Source organism: Oncorhynchus keta, chromosome 1, assembly GCF_023373465.1.
Source record: "Oncorhynchus keta strain PuntledgeMale-10-30-2019 chromosome 1, Oket_V2, whole genome shotgun sequence".
Classification (NCBI taxonomy): Eukaryota; Metazoa; Chordata; class Actinopteri; order Salmoniformes; family Salmonidae; genus Oncorhynchus; species Oncorhynchus keta.
In genome coordinates this window covers 25,433,090-25,453,937 of record NC_068421.1, presented here as the reverse complement: position 1 = coordinate 25,453,937, position 20,848 = coordinate 25,433,090, and the positions used below count along the sequence as shown (strand labels likewise).

Genomic DNA, 20,848 nt, shown 5'->3' with positions numbered 1-20,848 from the left:
TGAAAGTTGATCAAAACAACAATTGTACTATGTACTAACTTGTACTAAGTCTAATATAATTGGTTTAGTTGAAAACAGTTTGAGTTTATTTACAAATTAGGATGGTGTGTTTTTTAATTCTCCCAAAAGCTGTCAGTTCAAATAAATGTCATATGAGCTGTGATTTAACCATATAATTAGAACGTATTCCAAAGAGGTTCAGTAGACTGAAAACTACATTTCCCATTGTCCTATTCTATGAGAATGCTGGTTTCTAGGGCAACCAAAAATACATTTTCAGAGACAGCCAGCCAGCAACATAATCGTCAATGATTGTCTCTTGCTATTGAAGATAAATAATAACTCAACTGAATGCGAGTAGGGGGGAAAAAAACATTGAGATATTTTAATAATTGAATGTAGGGATAGCCTTGGCATGGGGAATAATTAGGCTTGGTTGTTAGTTATGTAGAATAGTTGAGGTCAGGAAAGGTTTTCAATCGAGCTAATGATTGTCTTCAATCACTCTGTCTTCAATTGGCTAGACCTAGCTAGATAACGTTAGATAGATAGCTAAACGGATTATACTATTAAATCATGTAAGTACGCTATAGTTGGAAGTATAGATTGCTTTGATTCTTATAATTTAACATACAGTGTGGCTAGATGAACTACTTCAACTAATTGGATATCTTTCTGCTATATTACAGAAACTGGTGCAGGCTCATCTTTTGCATGGGAGACATGTCTCTGAGTCTGAGACACCACACCAGAGGCATAGTGCAGCAGGACAATGCTAACTATGAAGTTGGAGCAGAGGATGTAGACTCAAGCTGCTCCTCAGGCCAGTCCACCCCCTCCAGGTCAAGCAGGGGATACAGTAGTACGACAGGCAGCAGGGTAGACTCTCAGGGGTCATGCACCCAGTCAGACTACGAGGAGGAGGCTGACACTACTGCAAATAGGACCTTTGCCCTCTCGCCAAACAAGAAGCCAGGTCTAGGCACGAAGACAGCTAAAACACGAAGTATGTGATATCTGATATTTCATATCTTCTCATTACTACAGGACAGCCTAGCTTTAATGACACACAGTGCATTCGGAAAGTATTCAGATCCCTTGACCTTTTCCACATTTTGTTACGTTACAGCCTTATTCTAAAATTGATTAAATCTACACACAATACCCCACAATGACAAAGCGAAAACAGATTTTTTGCAAATGTATTAAAAATAAAAAACGTGGGAAAAAATGTACATATGTTTTCAGAACCTTTACTCAGTACTTTGTTGAAGCACCTTTGGCAGCGATTACAGCCTACAAGCTTGGCACACCTGTATTTGGGGAGTTTCTCCCATTATCTGCAGATCCTCTCAAGCTCTGTCAGGTCGGATGGGGAGCGTTGCTGCACAGCTATTATCAGTTCTCTCCAGAGATGTTCAATTGGGTTCAAGTCCGGGCTCTGGCTAGGCCACTCAAGGACATTCAGAGACTTGTCCCGAAGCCACTCCTGAGCTGTCTTGGCTATGTGCTCAGGGTCGTTGTCCTGTTGGAAGGTGAATCTTCGCCCCAGTCTGAGGTCCTAAGTGCTCTGGAGCAGGTTTTCATCAAGGATCTCTCTGTACTTTGCTCCGTTCATCTTTCCCTCGATCCTGACTGGTCTCCCAGTCCCTGCCGCTGAAAAACATCCCCACAGCATGATGCTGCCACCACCATGCTTTGCCTTAGGGATGGTGCCAGGTTTTCTCCAGGCGTGACGCTTGGCATTCAGGCCAATGACTTCAATCTTGGTTTCATCAGACCAGAGAATATTGTTTCTCATGGCCTGAGAGTCCTTTAGGTGCCTTTTGTAAAACTCCAAGCGGGCCGTCATGTGCCTTTTACTGAGGAGTGGCTTCCGTCTGGCCACTCTACCATAAAGGCCTGATTGGTGGAGTGCTGCAGAGATGGTTGACCTTCTGGAAGTTTCTCCCATCTCCACAGAGGAACTCTGGAGCTCTTGGTCACCTCCCTGACCAAGGCCCTTCTCCTCCGACTGCTGGCCATGCGGCCAGCTCTAGAAAGAGTCTTGGTGGTTCCAAACTTCTTACATTTAAAAATGATGGAGGCCACTGTGATCTTGGGGACCTTTAATGCTGCAGACATTTTTTGGTACCCTTCCCCAGATCTGTGCCTCGATATAATCCTGCCTCGGAGAACTACGGACAATTCCTTCAACCTCATGGCTTTTGTTCTGACATGCACTATCAACTGTGGGACCTTATATATAGATATGTGTGTGCCTTTTCAAATGATGTCCAATCAATTGACTTTACTACAGGTGAACTCCAATCAATTTATAGAAACATCTCAAGAATGATCAATGGAAACAGGATGCACCTGAGCTCAATTCGAGTCTCATAGCAAATGGTCTTTATACTTATGTAAATAAGGTTTTTCAGTTTTTATTTCTAATACATAATACAAACATTTCTAAAAAAACTATTTTCGCTTTGTCATTTTGTGGTGTTGTGTTTAGATTGATGAGGGGGAAAAACCATTTAATCCATTTTAGAATAAGGCTGTAACGTAACAAAATGTGGAAAAAAATCATGGGGTCTGAATACTTTCCGAATGTACCGTAAGTGTAGGCCTATAGGCAGAGATGGTTTGCAGCATATTCCCATGTACACATCACACTTAGGCACATTTTTCCTCTCAGCGCAAAACAAGGGAGGGCAGTGGTGCAAAAAGAAGAAAAACACTAATTTAAGGAACCGCAAGGCCTCTCTCGTCCCTCCAATCAAGCCCCTGGAGGGCCCAAACCAGCGCATTAGGTCTGCCCACAGGCACCGCATCAAGGAGCTCAACAGCCAAGTGTGGGAGCTACAGCAGCAGCTGAGTGGTGTCGCCACAGAGAACAAACTGCTAAAGCAGCTCCAGGTCCGCCACACAGTGGCGCTACAGCGCTTCCAAGACTCACAGAGTGGCCTTCCCCAGGTACGCTGCAGTTTTTCTGGGGGCTTTAATAACTGATCTGTAAGACAGCTATAACAAACTCTAATCTGTAACACAGCTATAACAAACTCTGATCTGTAACACAGCTATAACAAACTCATCAGCTAACAACAATAATCTGATCTTGGCTAAGCATTGGCTAAGATCATAATGTTTTGCACCCACCCACACCCTCAGGTCCTGGCCAAGCACGGCAATGAGGTGCGTGGTCTGCAGGAGCTCCTGCGCAAAGCCCGCATCCGCCGCAACAGTCTGTCCAGGCGTCTGCGTGGAACGGAGGAGGAGCTGCTGCGTACCAAGGACGTTCTGCACAGGCTGCAGCTGCTCAGCGAGGACCGCAGCCTGAAAGAGAGGGAAGAGCTTAGCCACAGGCTGGCCCTGATCAGTGTGGACCTGAATAGGAAGAACAAGAGGATACAGGTACAGTACATGCACTCACAAGGCAGGGCTGACTCCATGTTCACAGGCCAGGTGGATGTCTGTATTGAAACTGATTGGGTTTTCAAATCTGTCCATCTGTATTGGTCTTCTACTGGGATACCAATATAGGTGGACAGGGTCAACACAGTTATGCTAGATTGATACTGGACACATAGTATCACAATGTTATATCTGTAGTGAAACTTACATATATAATAGTGGTCCTTCTGTGGCTCAGTTGGTAGAGCAGGGCGCTTGTAACGCCAGGGTAGTGGGTTCGATTCCCAGGACCACCCATACGTAGAATGTATGCACACATGACTGTAAGTCGCTTTGGATAAAAGCGTCAGCTAAATGGCATATATTATTATTATTATATTATACATATGTATGTTGCAGGACTTGGAAAGAAATTTTGAGCTGAGCCAGATATCCTTCAATCGCCATCTTGCCACAGAAACAAGGAAGACCAATGAGGCCAGAGAGATGTCTGATTACCTCCAGGCACAGATCAGTCTGTTGACCCAAAAAATCAAAGTAAGTTTATAAGTACTTGAGAGCAGCAACATACAGAGTGTAAAACACTTTCGGAACACCTTCCTAATATTGAGTTGCACCCTACCCCACCCCACCCTCAACCTGGTCAGTCTATATCATGGAAAGAGCAGGTGTTCATAATGTTTTGTACAATCAGTGTAGGTAAACTGTTCCAGATCTGAGTAGATTTGGAACAGTACTATTGTTTGAAAGAGTGAGTCATTTAACTTGCAGTACTGCAATGTAAACACAAGAGGGTGTCTAATACAGCTGTATTTCAAAAGCCATAATTGAATGAAGCGAAATAGCCATTTCCCTCTCGTAAACTTGCCTGGCTACCCAAACGCTATGCCACGCCCACAGACGTTAGTTTCTTCTCCACAATGAACCTGGATCTGAGTACCTCCCAGACGATTTCTAGAACGCAAATACATTCTAACCCTTCTGATTGGTCCCAGAAACCAATGGGTTGGGCCAGAGCCAGAACACACATGGGTAAGGCAGCGTTTTGAAAATGTGTCATTGGCTTTGATACTCTAATCTAATTGGTTAGAAATGATCCAATCGCTGATTACTTTGTTTTGTTCAACAAAACAAAGTAATCAGAGAAGCGGACTATTTCAGTTTGAGTCGTCAAGCAACTGGCAACAAACCAGCCTGGTAATAGATATCAGGATGATTACACTACATTTGAGAAAGTAACATTTATTGTACATATTGCATTCTTGAGAAATGATTACTGATGCATTTAACATGAAATATAGGAAAAGGAGAGAGAATTGGAGATCCACAATATCTACTCACATAGATTTCCAAATGGCTGGAACGGAAAAGGTACAAAGACATTATGAGCTACTTTTAACATGTTCAACCCATATCCAGATCAGACTATTTGTTTTTACTTGAGGCTGAATATCTTTTCACATTTACAGGGGCAAGAGAAACTAAATCTGTCCAAACAGATGACTTGTCCTCTCTCCCCATTGAGGCTCCGTGCCAACTTGAACTAGAATATGCCTGTTCACTCCAGCATCTGGAGTTGGAGAAGCAGAAGAGCTTGAGCTGGGTACGTAAATGGATTTAGTTCTCTCACATTCTGTGCAGAAAGCTGTTTAAATGGGTAATGGTCAATAAAACATTTATTCAATATTGACCGATAAAAGCAAGTGTAACTCTTTGATAAAAGTTTGTGTAGTGAGTTCCATTATAAAGTTGATAAATGGTTGTTTTTTTCAGGAGTCCTTTGCCATCGACTTCACAGACAGAAGTGACGCAGCAGACACGTTGGTGGATGACAGAGGATCAAACAATAATGAAGACTTTGCGGGTAAGGATTAAAAAAACTTTACTACAGACTATTGGGAGAACCAGTGAACCGCTGCAGAGCGAAGGGAATATTGAGGAAATAAATGGTTAAATTACATTCTGAAGAGGCTTGTATGTACTCTCCAGTCACAGTATATGCAAACACAAAAAACTCCAATATTGGGAATAATTAAAGCTCACGTGTCATAGTAATTAACAGGACTGAAATCATCTTTCCTGTGTCATGTTATATCCCCAAAAAATCTGAGGGAATGACAACAGCAAATGCAAGCAACTATCATATTTATCCACAGAGGATGGAGAGTTGGATGGTGATTCTGACAAGGAGAATCCTCAGCTTCAGGGTGAGGAGGATTGCCTTGCAGAGAAGGCAGCGAGTTCCCCGAAGGCTTCAGGAGAGCAAACAGAACCGTTTGAAAGCCAGGTCCGGTACACTCTGGAGGATTTTCTGAATACAGAACGTGCCAACAAGGCCCTTGAATCCTCTCCCAGGACCAAACGCCTCTACAAATTCAAAGAAACCATCCAGAACCTACACAGTGGAAAGCCTGCCTATACCAGCCATACACACAGCCTGAGAAAGAGCCCTCCTAGATACATCAAGAGCCAGGCCAGGGTGGAGAACCTTGGGTCTGGGGCATATGAGCCCTCTTTTGTCACTCTACCAGCAGAGAAGTGGCAAAGGCGTGACACCAGGGGCCCTCAACCGGAGGATGGTGTAGTCCGCAGCAAGAAGAGCAGCTTGATGAAAGAGCTTTTCGGCCAGGCCCCAATCACTGATCCAATTGCCATGCAGACAGGCAGATCCAGAGTTCAAAGTACAGACCTGGACAGAATGTCATCTCACCATACAGGAGATGCTAGCCCAGTCTCACCTGGGAGAGAGACCAAGATCATTTTTGATTGACCCAAGAACAATACAAAATGATAATCTATTTTCACAAGTTGATTATTTTTAATAAATATTTCATCTGCCATGGCAACTCAACGCATTAGTAAATGGAGTATTTGTATACGTGATATTTATAGTGAGTTATATACCTGGAAAGTATTGTTTAACTATTTGTTACAGAGGTAATATTAAGCTATCTGTTTGTGATTAGAGCATCAAACATTCTCTGACACTATTGCTCATGACGAATTCCTTAACTCCCTTGAAATCAGATTGTAATGAAAGCAACATTCAATGAAGACCATCCCTATGCCACAATGGTACATTGTACAATTTTGTAACAGCTTCTGTAAAATAACCATTTACATTACATTTAAGTCATTTAGCAGACGCTCTTATCCAGAGCGACTTACAAATTGGTGCATTCACCTTATGACATCCAGTGGAACAGTCACTTTACAATAGTGCATCTAAATCTTAAAGGGGGTGAGAAGGATTACTTATCCTATCCTAGGTATTCCTTAAAGAGGTGGGGTTTCAGGTGTCTCCGGAAGGTGGTGATTGACTCCGCTGTCCTGGCGTCGTGAGGGAGTTTGTTCCACCATTGGGGGGCCAGAGCAGCGAACAGTTTTGACTGGGCTGAGCGGGAACTGTACTTCCTCAGTGGTAGGGAGGCGAGCAGGCCAGAGATGCTAACCAAGATGCTAAGAACAACCAACACTTTTAGGCCTTCAGATTTCAAATTCTTTATTGTGTTGAAGTACGCATATTTTCTTATGCATACTTCAACACTTCCAAAACCCAAACAGTAAACTTTGTGATATTAGTTCAGCAAATTGAAAATGTTGCCACATACCAGGCCTACAATTAACATGAATAACAAATTAACAAAATGACATAACAATTAAACAATTTTAACACTTCTTGCTCAACTCATCTCAATAAGTTGGAATGAGATTTAAATACATGCTCATTAAAACATGCTCTTACAATCATTTCGCAGAGTAGCAACCTGTGAAAAACATACAATTCCAAAGCCAACATGAGGGACCGTCAAATATGTGCAATAACACTGGCAATGTAAGGCAACGTTTGAATATGGGGTGCTTTGTAAAAAGGTGCTTACCAACAGTACCGGTTTAAACTTTAATATCAAAGCGCTGAGTAACACTGCCTGACTTCATTCTCAGAACATTTAGGGAATAAATAAGACATGAGAAGATACCATTCCTTAGCTAACAGCATGTAGACCAATAGACACCACTTTGTTGCACACCACCAGCCAGCATGTGATTCCAACACCACCTGAAAGGATAAAAAGACTGGTTTCAAATAGGTTTCGTCAGAGTTGTCGGTTAGCAGTATTTGATGACAGTTTTCAAAATAAAATAAAGTTGAATTTGGAGACAGAGTTTTGAATTCCATGTTAAGATGGAAAAGGGTCATGTGATTCTATCTTCAGTATTTAAAGAGACCGAATAAAAGGGACATTCAGTAGTCGTCTATAATTAAGTATTTTACACATTAAACTTGATTACAATGAATTGACCCACTTTGAAAGCGAGTGTGGGCCTCAATTCTCAGGTGTTGAAATCACACAATTTACCTGCTACTCTAGATGGGAAAGCCACCATCTGCTCCAGGGGGGCAATCCACTTACTGGGTACAACAGTCACTGGGTCAGCATAATACTTCCAAATCAGTGAGATCATCAGAGCAGCCTAGAGAGACAAGAGAAAACAGCCTGATTCAGTGTATCAGAATTACTTGTGCATGTCTTCTGGTGGTGACAACTGACATTTAAAAAAAGGTATGTGAATTTTGTACCTATTAAAGAATATAGGACATATTTCTCACTTAAATGTTTAACTTACCTGCAGGATATAAAAACCAATATTCACCATCCATTTCATTTTGGCTTGTTGAGCAGTTCTTGACTTGACTGTAAGAAGAAAAAACTAAATGACCAATCTGCACAGGAACCATCGAAATAAATTATTGGCATCCATTCTCTAAATATCCACTAAAATGCCTACAGACATACATTAAATGTTAGGAATTTTGGCAGATATAATAACACTTGCCTTTTGTGTGTTCTTAATTAATTTCAGTGTATACTACTCAACATGCATTGGAATAGAACCTGCTTTTTATGGTATGGCGTAAGGGAGGGGTTGGCAGGGACAAATAAGACTGATGTGTGACCAGTGTATACAGTGCATTTAAATTTTTAAAAGTATATCTTTATTTAACTAGGCAAGTCATTTAAGAACAACTTCTTATTTACAATGACAGCCTACCCCGGGCCAAACCCTTACCCAGGCGGCGTTGGACCAATTGTGCGCCACCCTATGGAACTCCCAATCACAGCCAGTTGTGATACAGCCTGGAATTGAACCAGGCTCTATAGTGACGCCTCTAGCACTGAGATGCAGTGTCTTAGACCGCTGCGCCACTCGGGTATGACTGGAGAAATACATGTGGTGCATTTCAATGTGAAAATACTTTTGATTCCAAAATAGTGAAATATTCCTGTCATTGAACAACAGGATTTGAACATGAAGGTATGTTGGTTGATAGGCAGTGGCCCTGAACTGAGACAACATATAAAACACCATATATCAAGGTCACCTGCGTTGTGACTCATTTGAACAATGTGGTAAAGAGTGAACGTGTGGACTTTTTTGGTCATTTTGACAAATTCAAAACTAGATCTCTTCAAACAAAACCCCCAAAAATAGCCTTTGGGTTTTTGTCACAACCTGTATTTGCCCCTGTAGAAAACAAAAAAAATTGTGTAACAAAAGCCAGTGAGGAATGTTTTCCAAACAAACCATTCTCATTCCTGAGAATTTGTCCATAATAGTTTTTCCTAACAAAAAAATAAAATCCATCTGAGTATAGTATTTCCTTGTTGGCTCGGTCATAGCCCTTACAGTTACAGGGCAGGCGCCATAGTGTAATGCAAAGGCTGTCATTCATATGACACTAACTCGTCAAATGGCTGTTGGAGACATATGGTTGTTGTCTGATAGTCAATGGAGTGTGTGTCTGTATGACAGTCGGAATGGAACTCTATACTATGCTTCCTGCCTCTGTATAGTTCAGAGCTATGGCCTGGACATGAAGGAGAGCAACAGGCAGCAACTGCAACAACAGGTCCCCCAGTACACACTCAGTCTGTTATCTAAACCCCACCTCCCACACATGGTGCATTAACATGCAAGTCCCCTATAGGCAGCAGAGAGCAGTTTGAAAAACCTAGAGGTATGGATCATTTGGTTTCCCGCCTTTTTGCCCCTTATCATATATTAAATAGAAGGTAAATGTGGGAGCTATAGCATCTGCATCTACATTACTTGCTGTCTCAATACCCCAACCAACTGTGGCTGCAAGGCATGAGGTAGGGATAATGGTTTCGGAGACCGAGGGTGTGGCAGAGGAACTGTATAGGCGGGAGAGAGCGTCAGGCGTACCATTTTTGGACCCTGGGCAGTAGGAAACGGTGAAGTTGAATCCAGTAAACAAGAGAGCCCACCCAGCCTGCCTGGAGTTAAGGCACTTGACTGTACGGAGATATCCCCCCCCCCAAAAAAAAATAAAAAAAATAAGGGAGCATTGAGAAAGATAACCCCGGCAGGTTCCAGGATCCCCAGAATATCACTCCGGAGGTGGTAAGCGGGGGTTCTCGGGGAGCCGGGGTAGGCTGTACAAACCCACCACTGATAGTAGACAGGTTACTGGGTGGTTGGGAGGTCTGAGGTGGCAGGTTGCCTATAAGAGCTAACTCACTGATTCGCACCATGATAGCCTTGAACCCTTGGTCGTGACATTCTGTCACGGAACGAAGCCCTTCCAAAAGGTCCAGCATTAGATCCTCATGCCGCCCAATGGTGGCTCCCTGCAAGGAGATAGCATGGCGGAGCTGGTCCAAGTCTGCTGGGTCTGTCATGGCCAGTTCGTACTATAAAAGGCACAAGTCTTTGATATTTGATATCCAAAAGGGGTAGGTAGGCAAGAGAATGGTCGTGGACAGGCAAAAAGTCAAAACCAATTCAGAGTCCAGGAGGTACAGTGTGGCAGGCAAGCTCAAGGTCAGGGCAGGCAAAATTGTCAAGCAGGCAGGTAACGTCCAGAAAACAGGAAAGGGTCAAAACCAGGAGGACTAGTAAAAGAGAATAGAAAAGGCAGGCGCACAGGAAAAACACACTGGTTGACTTGAAACATACAAAACAAACTGGCACAGACAGACAGGAAACACAGGGATATATACACCAGTGATAACAAGTGACACCTGGATAGGGTGGAGACAATAACAAGGACAGGTGAAACTAATCAGGGTGTGACAGGGACAGACACACCGGTCTCTACATTGCAGGTGATCTGAAGGCAGTCATCAATGACCTTGGACCACAGAAGGCATTTGCACTGGTGACAGACAATGCAGCGAACATGAAGGCTGCTTGGTCTAAAGTGGAGGTCCTACTCTCACATCACACCCATTGGCTGTGCTGCTCATGAATTTAATCTGCTCCTCAAGGACATCTTGACACTGAAAACAATGGATACACTCTACAAGAGAGCCAAGGAAATGTTTAGCTATGTGAAGGGTCATCAAGTTATAGCAGCAATCTACCTCACCAAGCAAATTGAGAAGAATAAGAACACCACGTTGAAGCTGCCCAGCAACACCAGTTGGGGTGGTGTTGTCATCGTGTTTGACAGTCTCCTGGAGGGGAAGGAGTCTCTCCAATAAATTGCCATATCACAGTCTGCCGATATGGACAGCCCCATCAAGAGGATCCTCCTAGATTATGTATTTTGGGAGAGAGTGGTAAACAGCCTGAAACTCCTGAAACCTGTAGCCATTGCACGGATTGAGGGAGCCAATGCCATCCTGTCTGATGTTGACTCTGCTTGCAGATGTAAGATAAGAAATCTGTACTGCCCTGCCCATTTCACTGTTGCTCCATGCAGAGGAAACTGCAGTCCTGAAATACATAAAAAAGCGTGAAGACCTCTGCCTGAAGCCCATTCACGCTGCAGCGTACATGTTGGACACCAAGCATGCTGGCAAGAGCATCCTGTCTGATGCAGAGATCAACCAGGCCTATGGTGTCATCACTACCGTGTCTCACCACCTTGGCCTGGATGAGGGCAAGGTTTTTGACAGTTTGGCAAAGTACACTTCCAAGCAAGGGCTTTGGGATGGAGATGCAATATGGCAGTCGTGCCAACATATCTCATCAGTCACCTCAGCGTTCCCTTGTTGCCTCCATTATCCTTCAAATCCCACCAACATCAGCCACCTCAGAGCGCAACTGGGCCTTGTTTGAGAACACACACACCAAAGCATTCAACAGGCTGACCAATACAAGGGTTGAAAAATTGGTGGCCATTCTGTAAAATTTGAGGCTTTTTGAGCCTGACAACGAGCCATCCTCAACAAGGTTGGAAAGTGACAGTGAAGATGAGGCCTCAGAGTCTGATGTTCAAGAGGTGGACATTAAGGAGGTCCAGGGAGAAGACATGGAAGCCTGAGAAGAAGAGTCTAGAAGCTAAAGCTTTGGTTATCATTTTACAGATGTATGTTGAAAACGTTTTTGGGTGATGCGATGGATCATTGGGGATCATTCAATATTCCATTTCTTTTGTTGTTCAGTGAAATCATCCCATGTGAAGAGTCAACTCATTTAATTAAAGTTCAATTTGTAACTAAATAGTTTGTTATTTCTATTGGAAGGATGTCATAATTTGCAATTATGTCTACTTATGATAAGGTCAAATGTTTATGTTTCTGTCTCCATATGATATGGTAAATATATCCAATGCAAAAAACATCTACATTTAAATTATATTCATTTGCATATATTTCCATTCATTTCCATATATACCCATGGAAAGTTTCCACCTCTGAATATTCCCCAAAATGTGCAACCCTACTCACTATAAGGGATTTTTCTCCCATTGCAATCTCTGGGTGGGCAGCCTAAGCATTTTTTCAGGCCACCTAATTCCAAACAGTGTTAAATTTAAACAATTATAATAATACAATACATTTTTGGGGTGGAAAAACCCTTTCAGTGTAAACTTAAAACAACTAAAACCAGCTATAAAGTATGTAGAAAATGTTGAAGACATATCTTTTTTAATTAAATAACCTTTATAAAAGCTAGAATATCAGGGAGAACTGAAAATTCCAAAAGCAATGAATTTAGCAGTATTAGCAATGACGAATTGCAAGAAATAAGCTTTAAAACAATTCTCTTAGCTCTATTGCAGAATGTGGAATTGCATGAAATTAACTTTAAAACTGCAAAAATGTATCTCCGCTCCATGGAGAAAATGTGTAGAACTGCAGGAAATGTCTCTACATGGCCAAGATAGGGGTGTAGAGAAATTCAGCAGAGCCAACTGGCCCGACCACACCCATTGCCACGCCCTCTTCCACACCGACCACCTAAACCAACTTTAAATTGTGTGTCTCTCTTACCATGTGTCTTCAGCTTGTCAGTCATCTTGTTGATTTTGCGCTCTAGTCTGGCGTATCTGGCAAACTCATCCATCATGCTAACGGAGTTGTGCTCCTTCTTCATCTCCTGGATCTCAGCCCTCATATCCCTCTCCTGCTCAACATCGTTCTGAAGGACCTTCGACAGCTTCACATCCCAACAGACAAACATTTCATTTTATATTTTGCTAGAACATAGCAAACACACACTACTAGGCCTACTGCCAACAGATGGTACTATTATTCCATGTCTTTTTTTGTCATTTTCAATGGGAAATTACAAAATACGTAAGGAATAAAAGCATCATCTGCTGCAGCAGGGCTAATACACTACAGGTTTAGTCTGTTTTCTGATAGGAGATAACTTTGGGGTGGTTACCAGTTTTCCCTTGATGATGACTCAGTTTCATTACACATAATTCATTGGACGAAGGCGTCTTCTATACAGTGGAACTTTGTTAAGAGCCCCGACGCTCAATCTGAACATTAACACGCATCGCTTGACGTAGGGTTTTGGGAGCATAAGAAAGGACTTTATATTTTATATCAGCGACAAATAAAGGTCAATTTAAACACACCTTGATAGGTTTAGGGTTAGTGTTCCCATGCGGCCATATCTCCATATTACAGCGCTTGTTTATGGCAGCCAAGAGGCGGCCACCAGTGGTAATTAGCATGCTCCGAACACCTGTGTGTAAGTGTAACTCGGGAAGTGTGGCGGAAGTGTAGTTTCTTCTGATGGAGGCCCCCATAGCTGTATGGATCGATGCAAAACTGCTACAGTGAGTGTAGATTTTTTATTTGCAACATTCTTTCTCCCTGGTGAAAGATAAGGGCCATATGTTTCGAAAGCCGAATCGCAAGTGATGATTATTGATGTTCCTAAACAATAAAACACAGCTTCAGGATTGTAGTTCACATGAGGTAGTCGTGAACGAAGCTAATGGCTGAAAACTGTAGGAAGAAGGCAGAATGCCACCTAGAGTTTGAGAGCCAGTTACCAGTATGTTACTGCAACAAAAGTGCAAAAGTATTGGAAAGTTGTATTATGTCCGATAAACACTGTACGTCATCCTGTTAAATGTGTTGTCTGATAGTCAATGACGTTCATGAATTGCATTCACATGTAGGATACCAAATGTTTTATTCATTTAAAAGTCTATTTTCTTTGTCATGAAATTGCCTTGGCCATTGGCCACGGGCCATTTGTGGTTTATTGCATGAGAACATGCAACACATGGTTTAGGAGTATATTGCTTAATAAGTCACAAGGAGGTGTGGTATATGGCCAAAACATCACATCTACGAGCTGTTCTTAAGCACGATGCAATGTGGAGTGCCTGGATACAGCTTTTAGCCATGGTATATGCGTCATATACCACAAACCCCACAGGTGCTTTATTGCTATTATAAACTGGTTACAAAATTAATTAGAACAGTAAAAATAAATGTTTTGTCATCCCAATGGTCTTATATAGCATGGCTTTCAGCCAATCAGCATTCAGGGCTCGACCCACCCAGTTTATAACAAACCATGTTCTATGCCTATAGGCTAGAAATACCATAATACCTCAGATGTATTGACATGTTATGGTTGCTATTTGAATCTGTAGCCAATAGATAACTACACGGCATGATCTACCCGGCAATATTATCAGCCTAACACACCTTCCATGATCCAATGTAACAATTTGCCAAAAGGACGGAATGGTTGGTTAGCTTCGTTGTTTGAGGGGCGCGAGAGGTGAAATAGCAAGCTAGCTAATTTAACCTGGGCAAATCTGCCAAAACATTAAATGATTTACAAGCCAACCCTGCATTTCTCGCACGACCAATGCCTAAATAACCCCTACTTACGAAAGAGGAAATGGTCGGCAACAGTATTTTGAAGAGATTGCACAAAAAGACAGATCCCAGCACCAGGAACCAAGCGCAGCCGTCAGCCATTTCTTCTTATCAACCTTTGTTGCTGCTGCGCTTATCATAAATGGAAGACACATCCAGTCTGAACCACGGGCTGATTTTCACATTAGAAACTCTTATTTATTCAAATACAACATATTTTATTAACTTCAAATCATTATGAGAATGTGCTAAATATATGCATAAGAAGATGTAATATATAAATGAATTATCCACGTAGGCTAAATGTAGAAAATTACTTTATTCAATAAAAAATATTGACAATTCTATAAGGGTCATTTACAGTATGTATACATTATTCTAATATAATATCAACGAAAATAACACAATTTTGAATCGAGCTATTCCCACCCCTTTAATAAAAATCGAAAGTTGGAACGACTGATTGGCATACAGACATACCCACACAGGTAACTTGCTATGGTTTAAAAATATGTTGCCTGGACCTTAAAGCCAATCAATGGCAACAAGGGGCGGAGAATGCGTTGGCCGTCAGGTTGGTAGGATAAGGAATATAATATAGAGAGGGGGATCCAATCCGGTTTCAGCTCGTTTCTGTACGTAGGCCTACTGATGGAACATTTATGTTAGTTACAGTGTGTTCTGAAGGTACTGACTGAGTTACATCGAACACTTTCAGAACCCTGCACTGAATTTTCAGTAACTGAGAAGGCAAATTTGTTATCTAGACAATACAAGTAAAGCAGCCATGCCGAAAAGAAGCAAAGTAAGTTGGATTGTGTGCCTTAATTTAAACCTTATTTTACAATACAATTTAACACATGAAGTGTTTTATAAATACCTGCAACAATTGCATGTACGCTAAAATATGCTTGATACAATGTAACACTTTTGCTCTAAAGTCTGAATGTGTCTTTGTGTGTCTGTCTTGTTGATATGGAAGTGGCGCCTTTTTACTTAGTGTGGTAGCATTTTCCATTCGATCTCACTTTCTCCTGTTAATAATCCGTACATAATACACTATCACAGTTTGTGCTTTTTATATAAGTAACGTACTCATCTAATTTAATTTGACGCATATATTGGGTATTTCATTAATGTAAAGTAGCTTAAAAGCCTTCTCAGCAATGAGATCAGACAAAGGGGTGTAACCCACCAGCGATGTAAGTAAGCTACATGTTGCCATTGCAGAAATGCGTGCATGAATTATAGGATATTTTGTGAATATTGTAAGTGCTTTAAATCGCCAACATAGTACGTTCACGTTTGTATTTCAATATTTTTAATAGCCCCGTTTTAATCCTAAAAAAACAGACGCTTGTGGCATCCTATATTATCACTTTGTGTCCTGTGTGCAGTAAAGCGTAGTGTAATGCGCGACACCCTATGGCATGGAAAGGTACAGTCTTTGGAGTGTCATGGCAGCCCTTGCAAATACGAAAGGCATCGACAACTCATCGTTATGTTTCACTTAAATGGGGTCATGTAATTTTATTTTAAGAAAAAGACCACCTGAATTATAGGTAGTCACGGCAATAAAAAAAATGTTTTGCTATTTGTTCGTGCGTATTTCCTGTCTTTGCTTCCCTAACGAATTTCTCTGGACATGCACGAAAGCGCATACGGGATCGTATAGGGGTGGTTCAGGGAATTATATATATTACTAATGGCGGGGACATACAGTAGACTGGTTGACATGGCGGGTGGATGGATGCCTCCGTGTGTTGCTGGTGGATTGAAGGGGCTGCTATTTGGCCTTTATGTTTACAGGCTACTAAAGCCTGACCATAACATACTGTTTTTACTTGTCGCTCTCCCGGTAACTGGTACCACAAAGGCTCTGTTTTTGCATCATGACAATGGGAAAAGTCAAATGGCATAGTAATGTAAATATGTTAGCCTACCCTCCCCCACCCAGTTTCGGATTACATAATCCTCGCTAATTTGGGGGTGGAGCGGCGGGGGTACAGCATGTGAGTCCCCCCTCCCCCCCAAGCATTACACTCCCACGGCAGCTCCCGATCCATGAAATGTGGGATTGTTGTTCTTGGTTTTTGCTAACATTTTATTTTCTCTCTCTCCCCACCCCCACAGGCAAGTAATGACACTGAAGTCGAGGTTAGTATTTCATGCTGTTATATTTGTTCATTATAAATAAATACTTTTTCTGCAATAACTGATAACCTTTTTGTTTTTCTCACCAGCCAAAAAGGCGATCCACGAGGTTGTCATCAGTAAGTTGACTATATATCATAATATTTATGTTGTGTAGCCTATTTATGATCTATACGGTTAATAGATGCTATTGTCTATTTGTAATTGGACTAATTATCAAATATGAATTATTTTGCAGAAACCCACTACTCCGGCTAAACCAGAGCCTAAGACAAAGGTAAAAACAAACGTTGTAGTTGTCAGCTTTTGCTAAAACCAAAAAACACCCAATTATTATGCGTACTGTGCATTTTTACATTGACATGTATCTCATGTTTGTCTGTTTTTTGTAGACACCAGTCAAGGCAGCAGCCAAACCCAAAAAAGTAAAGGAGGTAGTAGAGAAGGTCAAGTCTGAGGAGAAGAAAGAAGCTCCTGAGGAAAAAACAGCACCGGCAGAAAACGGAGAGACCAAAGATGAGGAGGCAAGACTTGTTGGTTTAGTTTAAATTATATGATATGCCATGGCACTGATATATACAGCATTCAAAATCATGAGTATTAGGTATTACAAACAGGCCAACTATTATAATTGTCATTGACAGCTGTTTGTCCCCCACACACAAAAATATTGTGTAACCAACAAGACCTAAAATAACTATCCTATAATATGAGACTAATTTTTTTTCATCCTCCAGGAGGCAGCAGAAGAGGCTGATGCAGATGAGCCTGAGAAAGAGGAGGATGAGGCAGAATAATAAGCTTACACTTTTGCCAGTGCTCCCCCCGTACCTCCTTTCTTGTACAATGCAGAGGAATATTTTTATCAACTATTTTCTTAAGAAAAGGCAGGTTGTGTAGTAGTAAGATTGTAGAAACACTTATCCCCCCCTTTTTTACACCTCTGGAAGAAAAGTTATGGTCATTGTGTGTTTCCCTTTTCTTTTGTAGTCTGGGGCAGTTGTCAGAGGGAGGGGGGCAGGTTTGCAGCAATGACATGCAATCATGTCAATATCAGGAATTTGTTATTCAACTGGGAGAGCTTGTCTGACACTAACATTCCATAGGCTTTATGAGGGACAGTTTATTTCACCTGTATTGTATGGGGAAGGGTTGGGAGGGGGTTATACACAATAATACTTGTTTCATTTTTGTTTATAATGGGTAGGAATGTGGTGACTGTTTAAGCTGTGCTCTATGAATATGAACTGTTTTATGAATCCACAGTTATGATTCATCATCATCCTCCCTAGTACATGTACTGGATTTTTCATCAGGCCTGTGCATTATGTTGTTTGACTCTGTTCGGTGATGGCATTGCAATAACATTTGATATAGCTGCTGCAAAACTAAGGTTTTTTTCATAATTTCTATGCAGTATGTAATGGTACGTTGTGAGGAATGGGAATGGGGATGGTTCTTGTGTTTTTAGCCAAGCTAGTAACATGAAATGCATTACAGTGTTAAACATACTGGTTGTTGCTTATCCTTTTGGGGATACTGATAAACATGACTGTAATTTCACTTAATCTTTCAAGTGAACATAGCAGCTGTAGCAAGATTTACATGTGGTTTTAGGATTTTATGTACAGTATTTCTCCTTTTTTTGTAGCTGTATCTGTGTTATGATTGATATAAGCGTGCCAATTGAATTAAATGGTTGTAATTTCTGTTTTCTCTGTTCTCTTATTGATCACAAGTGAAATAAAACCTGTATACGTGTGATATTCTGATTCAGACACTTACTATGTATGCATTGATTAAATACTCTGTAATATCTCTTATACCATATTGATTGAAAATGTGTGATTGTTTTTTGGTGCTTGCCAGATATTGAGCATATGTCTAATTCTATTAGGCCAGTGTAGCCATACACCACCTCAGGCTATTCGACAAGTAGCTGCATGACAATCACAATATTTCAAGGATTGTGAACTTGTGGCCCGAATTAGTCCCGTTATTGATTTTATCCCCGCCCCCAAGTTTTCGAAATAAATTCTCATAGCCCACAATGATCCGTTGGGCTTCTTGTGTAAATTTCTAGAGTGCACATTATTTATGTTCCGGTCCCCATCATCCGCTCAGGAAAAAAAAAAAATGTAAAAAAAATTAGCTGAATCTAGTTAATTAACTATTTCAACCAATTAGCTACCTATTAATAACAGTTGTAACTACTCAGTTATACCTACTTATGAAACTTTCATATCTGTTGCATATGTCATTCTTTTTTCAATATGACTTTTTTTAATAACACAAATGACATTTGTTGTACCGTAAATACATAGCCTAGAATGGGTCGTGTCTTGAAGGGATGCCGCTAATAACTGACCTCAACTTTCATATTTGAATAGCATCGGGGAGGATTTTTGCATTTTAACTAACCTTATGACACGATCGTCAAAAGGAGTGGACCAAGATGCAGCGTGGTATGTTTCAATCCTTTATTTTGGAATAGAAAACTTTAGACAACAAAACAAACAAACGAAACGTGAAGCTACTATAATGCTCACAGGCAACTATACATAGACAAGATCCCACAAAGCACAATGGGAAATGGCTACCTAAATATGATCCCCAATCAGAGACAACGATAAACAGCTGCCTCTGATTGGGAACCATACCAGGCCAACATAGAAATATAATTCACCTAAATATCACACCCCGACCTAACCAACATAGAGAATAAAAGCTTTCTGGTTAGAGTGTGACAGTACCCCCCCCAAAGGTGCGGACTCCGGCCGCAAAACCTGACTCAATAGGGGATGGTCCGAATGGGTATCTACCGTCGGGGGCGGCTCCGGTGCGGGGCGAAGTACCCACTCCGCTAGTGGACACGTCGCCGGGAGTACCGGACCACGGGTCGTCGCCGGAGGAACCGGACCGTGGGTCGTCGCCGGAGGAACCGGGCCGCGGGTCGCTGCAGGAGGCTCCGGACCGCCGACAGAGGCTCCAGACCGCCGACCATCGCCAGATGCTCCAGACCGCCGACCGTCGCCAGAGGCTCCGGACCGCCGACGACTGTCGTCGGAGGTTCCGGACCGCCGACCGTTGTCGGAGGTTCCGGACTGTGAAACGTCGCCGGAAGCTCTGGACTGGGACCTGTCGCTGGAAGCTCCGGACTGTGGAGGCGCACTGGAGGCCTGATGCGTGGGACCGGTACAGGTGGCACCGGGCTGATGACACGCACTTCAGGGCGAATTTTGGAAACCCAAATTGGTCTACACGGAAAAGTTCTGGCCTGGTTTAGATCTTACCTTGTCTCTGTGAAGTGGTCTCAAATACAGTGGGACAAGAAAGTATTTAGTCAGCCACCAATTGTGCATGTTCTCCCACTTAAAAAGATGAGAGAGGGCTGTAATTTTCATCATAGGTACACTTCAACTATGACAGACAAAATGAGAAAAGAATCCAGAAAATCACATTGTAGGATTTTTAATTAATTTATTTACAAATTATGGTGGAAAATAAGTATTTGGTCAATAACAAAAGTTTATCTCAATACTTTGTTATATACCCTTTATTGGCAATGAGAGGTCAAACATTTTCTGTAAGTCTTCACAATGTTTTCACACACTGTTGCTGGTATTTTGGCCCATTCCTCCATGCAGATCTCCTCTAGAGCAGTGATGTTTTTGGGCTGTTGCTGGGCAACACGGACTTTCAACTCTCTCCAAAGATTTTCTATGGGGTTGAGATCTGGAGACTGGCTAGGCCACTCCTGGACCGTGAAATGCTTCTTACGAAGCCACTCCTTCGTTGCCCGGGAGGTGTGTTTGGGATCATTGTCATGCTGAAAGACCCAGCTACGTTTCATCTTCAATGCCCTTGCTGATGGAAGGAGGTTTTCACTCAAAATCTCATGATACATGGCCCCATTCATTCTTTCTTTTACATGGATCAGCCGTCCTGGTCCCTTTGCAGAAAAACAGCCCCAAAGCATGATGTTTCCACCCCCATGCTTCACAGTAGGTATGGTGTTCTTTGGATGCAACTCAGCATTCTTTGTCCTCCAAACACGACGAGTTGAGTTTTTACCAAAATGTTATATTTTGGTTTGATCTGACCATATGACATTCTCCCAATCTTGATTTTCTGGATTTGTTTTTCTCATTTTGTCTGTCATAGTTGAAGTGTACCTATGATGACAA

The 20,848-nt window shown here is 41.8% G+C and overlaps 3 protein-coding genes across 4 annotated transcripts; 2 read left to right on the top strand and 1 right to left on the bottom strand.

The window, feature by feature from the left end:
• The first annotated feature begins 292 nt into the window (after nt 1-292).
• On the top strand, nt 293-6,247 carry LOC118400042 (lebercilin-like protein). Of its 2 annotated transcripts, XM_035796439.1 has the most exons (9): nt 293-578; nt 690-1,006; nt 2,681-2,958; nt 3,154-3,396; nt 3,796-3,933; nt 4,698-4,767; nt 4,866-4,999; nt 5,170-5,260; nt 5,553-6,247. In XM_035796439.1, the coding sequence occupies exons 2-9, from the start codon at nt 715-717 to the stop codon at nt 6,164-6,166; spliced, it is 1,860 nt and encodes a 619-aa protein (XP_035652332.1). In that variant the 5' UTR covers nt 293-578; nt 690-714; the 3' UTR covers nt 6,167-6,247. The 2 variants fall into 2 exon arrangements, 1 of the variants encoding a protein (XP_035652332.1); XR_004828968.1 differs by lacking the exons at nt 4,698-4,767; nt 5,553-6,247.
• Nucleotides 6,248-6,881: 634 nt separating this feature from the next.
• Nucleotides 6,882-14,687, bottom strand: LOC118402403 (guided entry of tail-anchored proteins factor 1-like). The gene is made up of 5 exons (XM_035800618.2): nt 14,520-14,687; nt 12,645-12,810; nt 8,026-8,093; nt 7,758-7,872; nt 6,882-7,456 (listed from the first exon to the last, which is right to left on the bottom strand). The coding sequence occupies exons 1-5, from the start codon at nt 14,607-14,609 to the stop codon at nt 7,383-7,385; spliced, it is 513 nt and encodes a 170-aa protein (XP_035656511.1). The 5' UTR covers nt 14,610-14,687; the 3' UTR covers nt 6,882-7,382.
• A 426-nt stretch (nt 14,688-15,113) lies between these two features.
• Nucleotides 15,114-18,425, top strand: LOC118402474 (high mobility group nucleosome-binding domain-containing protein 3-like). Its single transcript, XM_035800730.2, has 6 exons — nt 15,114-15,312; nt 16,641-16,664; nt 16,751-16,780; nt 16,900-16,938; nt 17,054-17,185; nt 17,399-18,425. The coding sequence occupies exons 1-6, from the start codon at nt 15,295-15,297 to the stop codon at nt 17,456-17,458; spliced, it is 303 nt and encodes a 100-aa protein (XP_035656623.1). The 5' UTR covers nt 15,114-15,294; the 3' UTR covers nt 17,459-18,425.
• The last annotated feature ends 2,423 nt before the right edge of the window (nt 18,426-20,848 follow it).

What these genes read in the sequence shown, in the direction of transcription:
- LOC118402403 (XM_035800618.2), bottom strand. Translation starts at nt 14,609, where the DNA reads ATGGCTGACGGCTGCGCTTGGTTCCTGGTGCTGGGATCTGTCTTTTTG. An exon ending in TGACAAGCTGAAGACACATG is followed by an intron (nt 8,094 to 12,644) that starts GTAAGAGAGACA and finishes TTCTTCTTACAG; the next exon opens with TCAAGTCAAGAACTGCTCAA. An exon ending in TTGGTTTTTATATCCTGCAG is followed by an intron (nt 7,873 to 8,025) that starts GTAAGTTAAACA and finishes TTGTCTCTCTAG; the next exon opens with GCTGCTCTGATGATCTCACT.
- LOC118402474 (XM_035800730.2), top strand. An exon ending in GATCCACGAGGTTGTCATCA is followed by an intron (nt 16,781 to 16,899) that starts GTAAGTTGACTA and finishes ATTATTTTGCAG; the next exon opens with AAACCCACTACTCCGGCTAA. An exon ending in AACCAGAGCCTAAGACAAAG is followed by an intron (nt 16,939 to 17,053) that starts GTAAAAACAAAC and finishes TGTTTTTTGTAG; the next exon opens with ACACCAGTCAAGGCAGCAGC.
- LOC118400042 (XM_035796439.1), top strand. Translation starts at nt 715, where the DNA reads ATGGGAGACATGTCTCTGAGTCTGAGACACCACACCAGAGGCATAGTG. An exon ending in GAAGACAGCTAAAACACGAA is followed by an intron (nt 1,007 to 2,680) that starts GTATGTGATATC and finishes TTTTCCTCTCAG; the next exon opens with CGCAAAACAAGGGAGGGCAG. An exon ending in CAATAATGAAGACTTTGCGG is followed by an intron (nt 5,261 to 5,552) that starts GTAAGGATTAAA and finishes ATTTATCCACAG; the next exon opens with AGGATGGAGAGTTGGATGGT.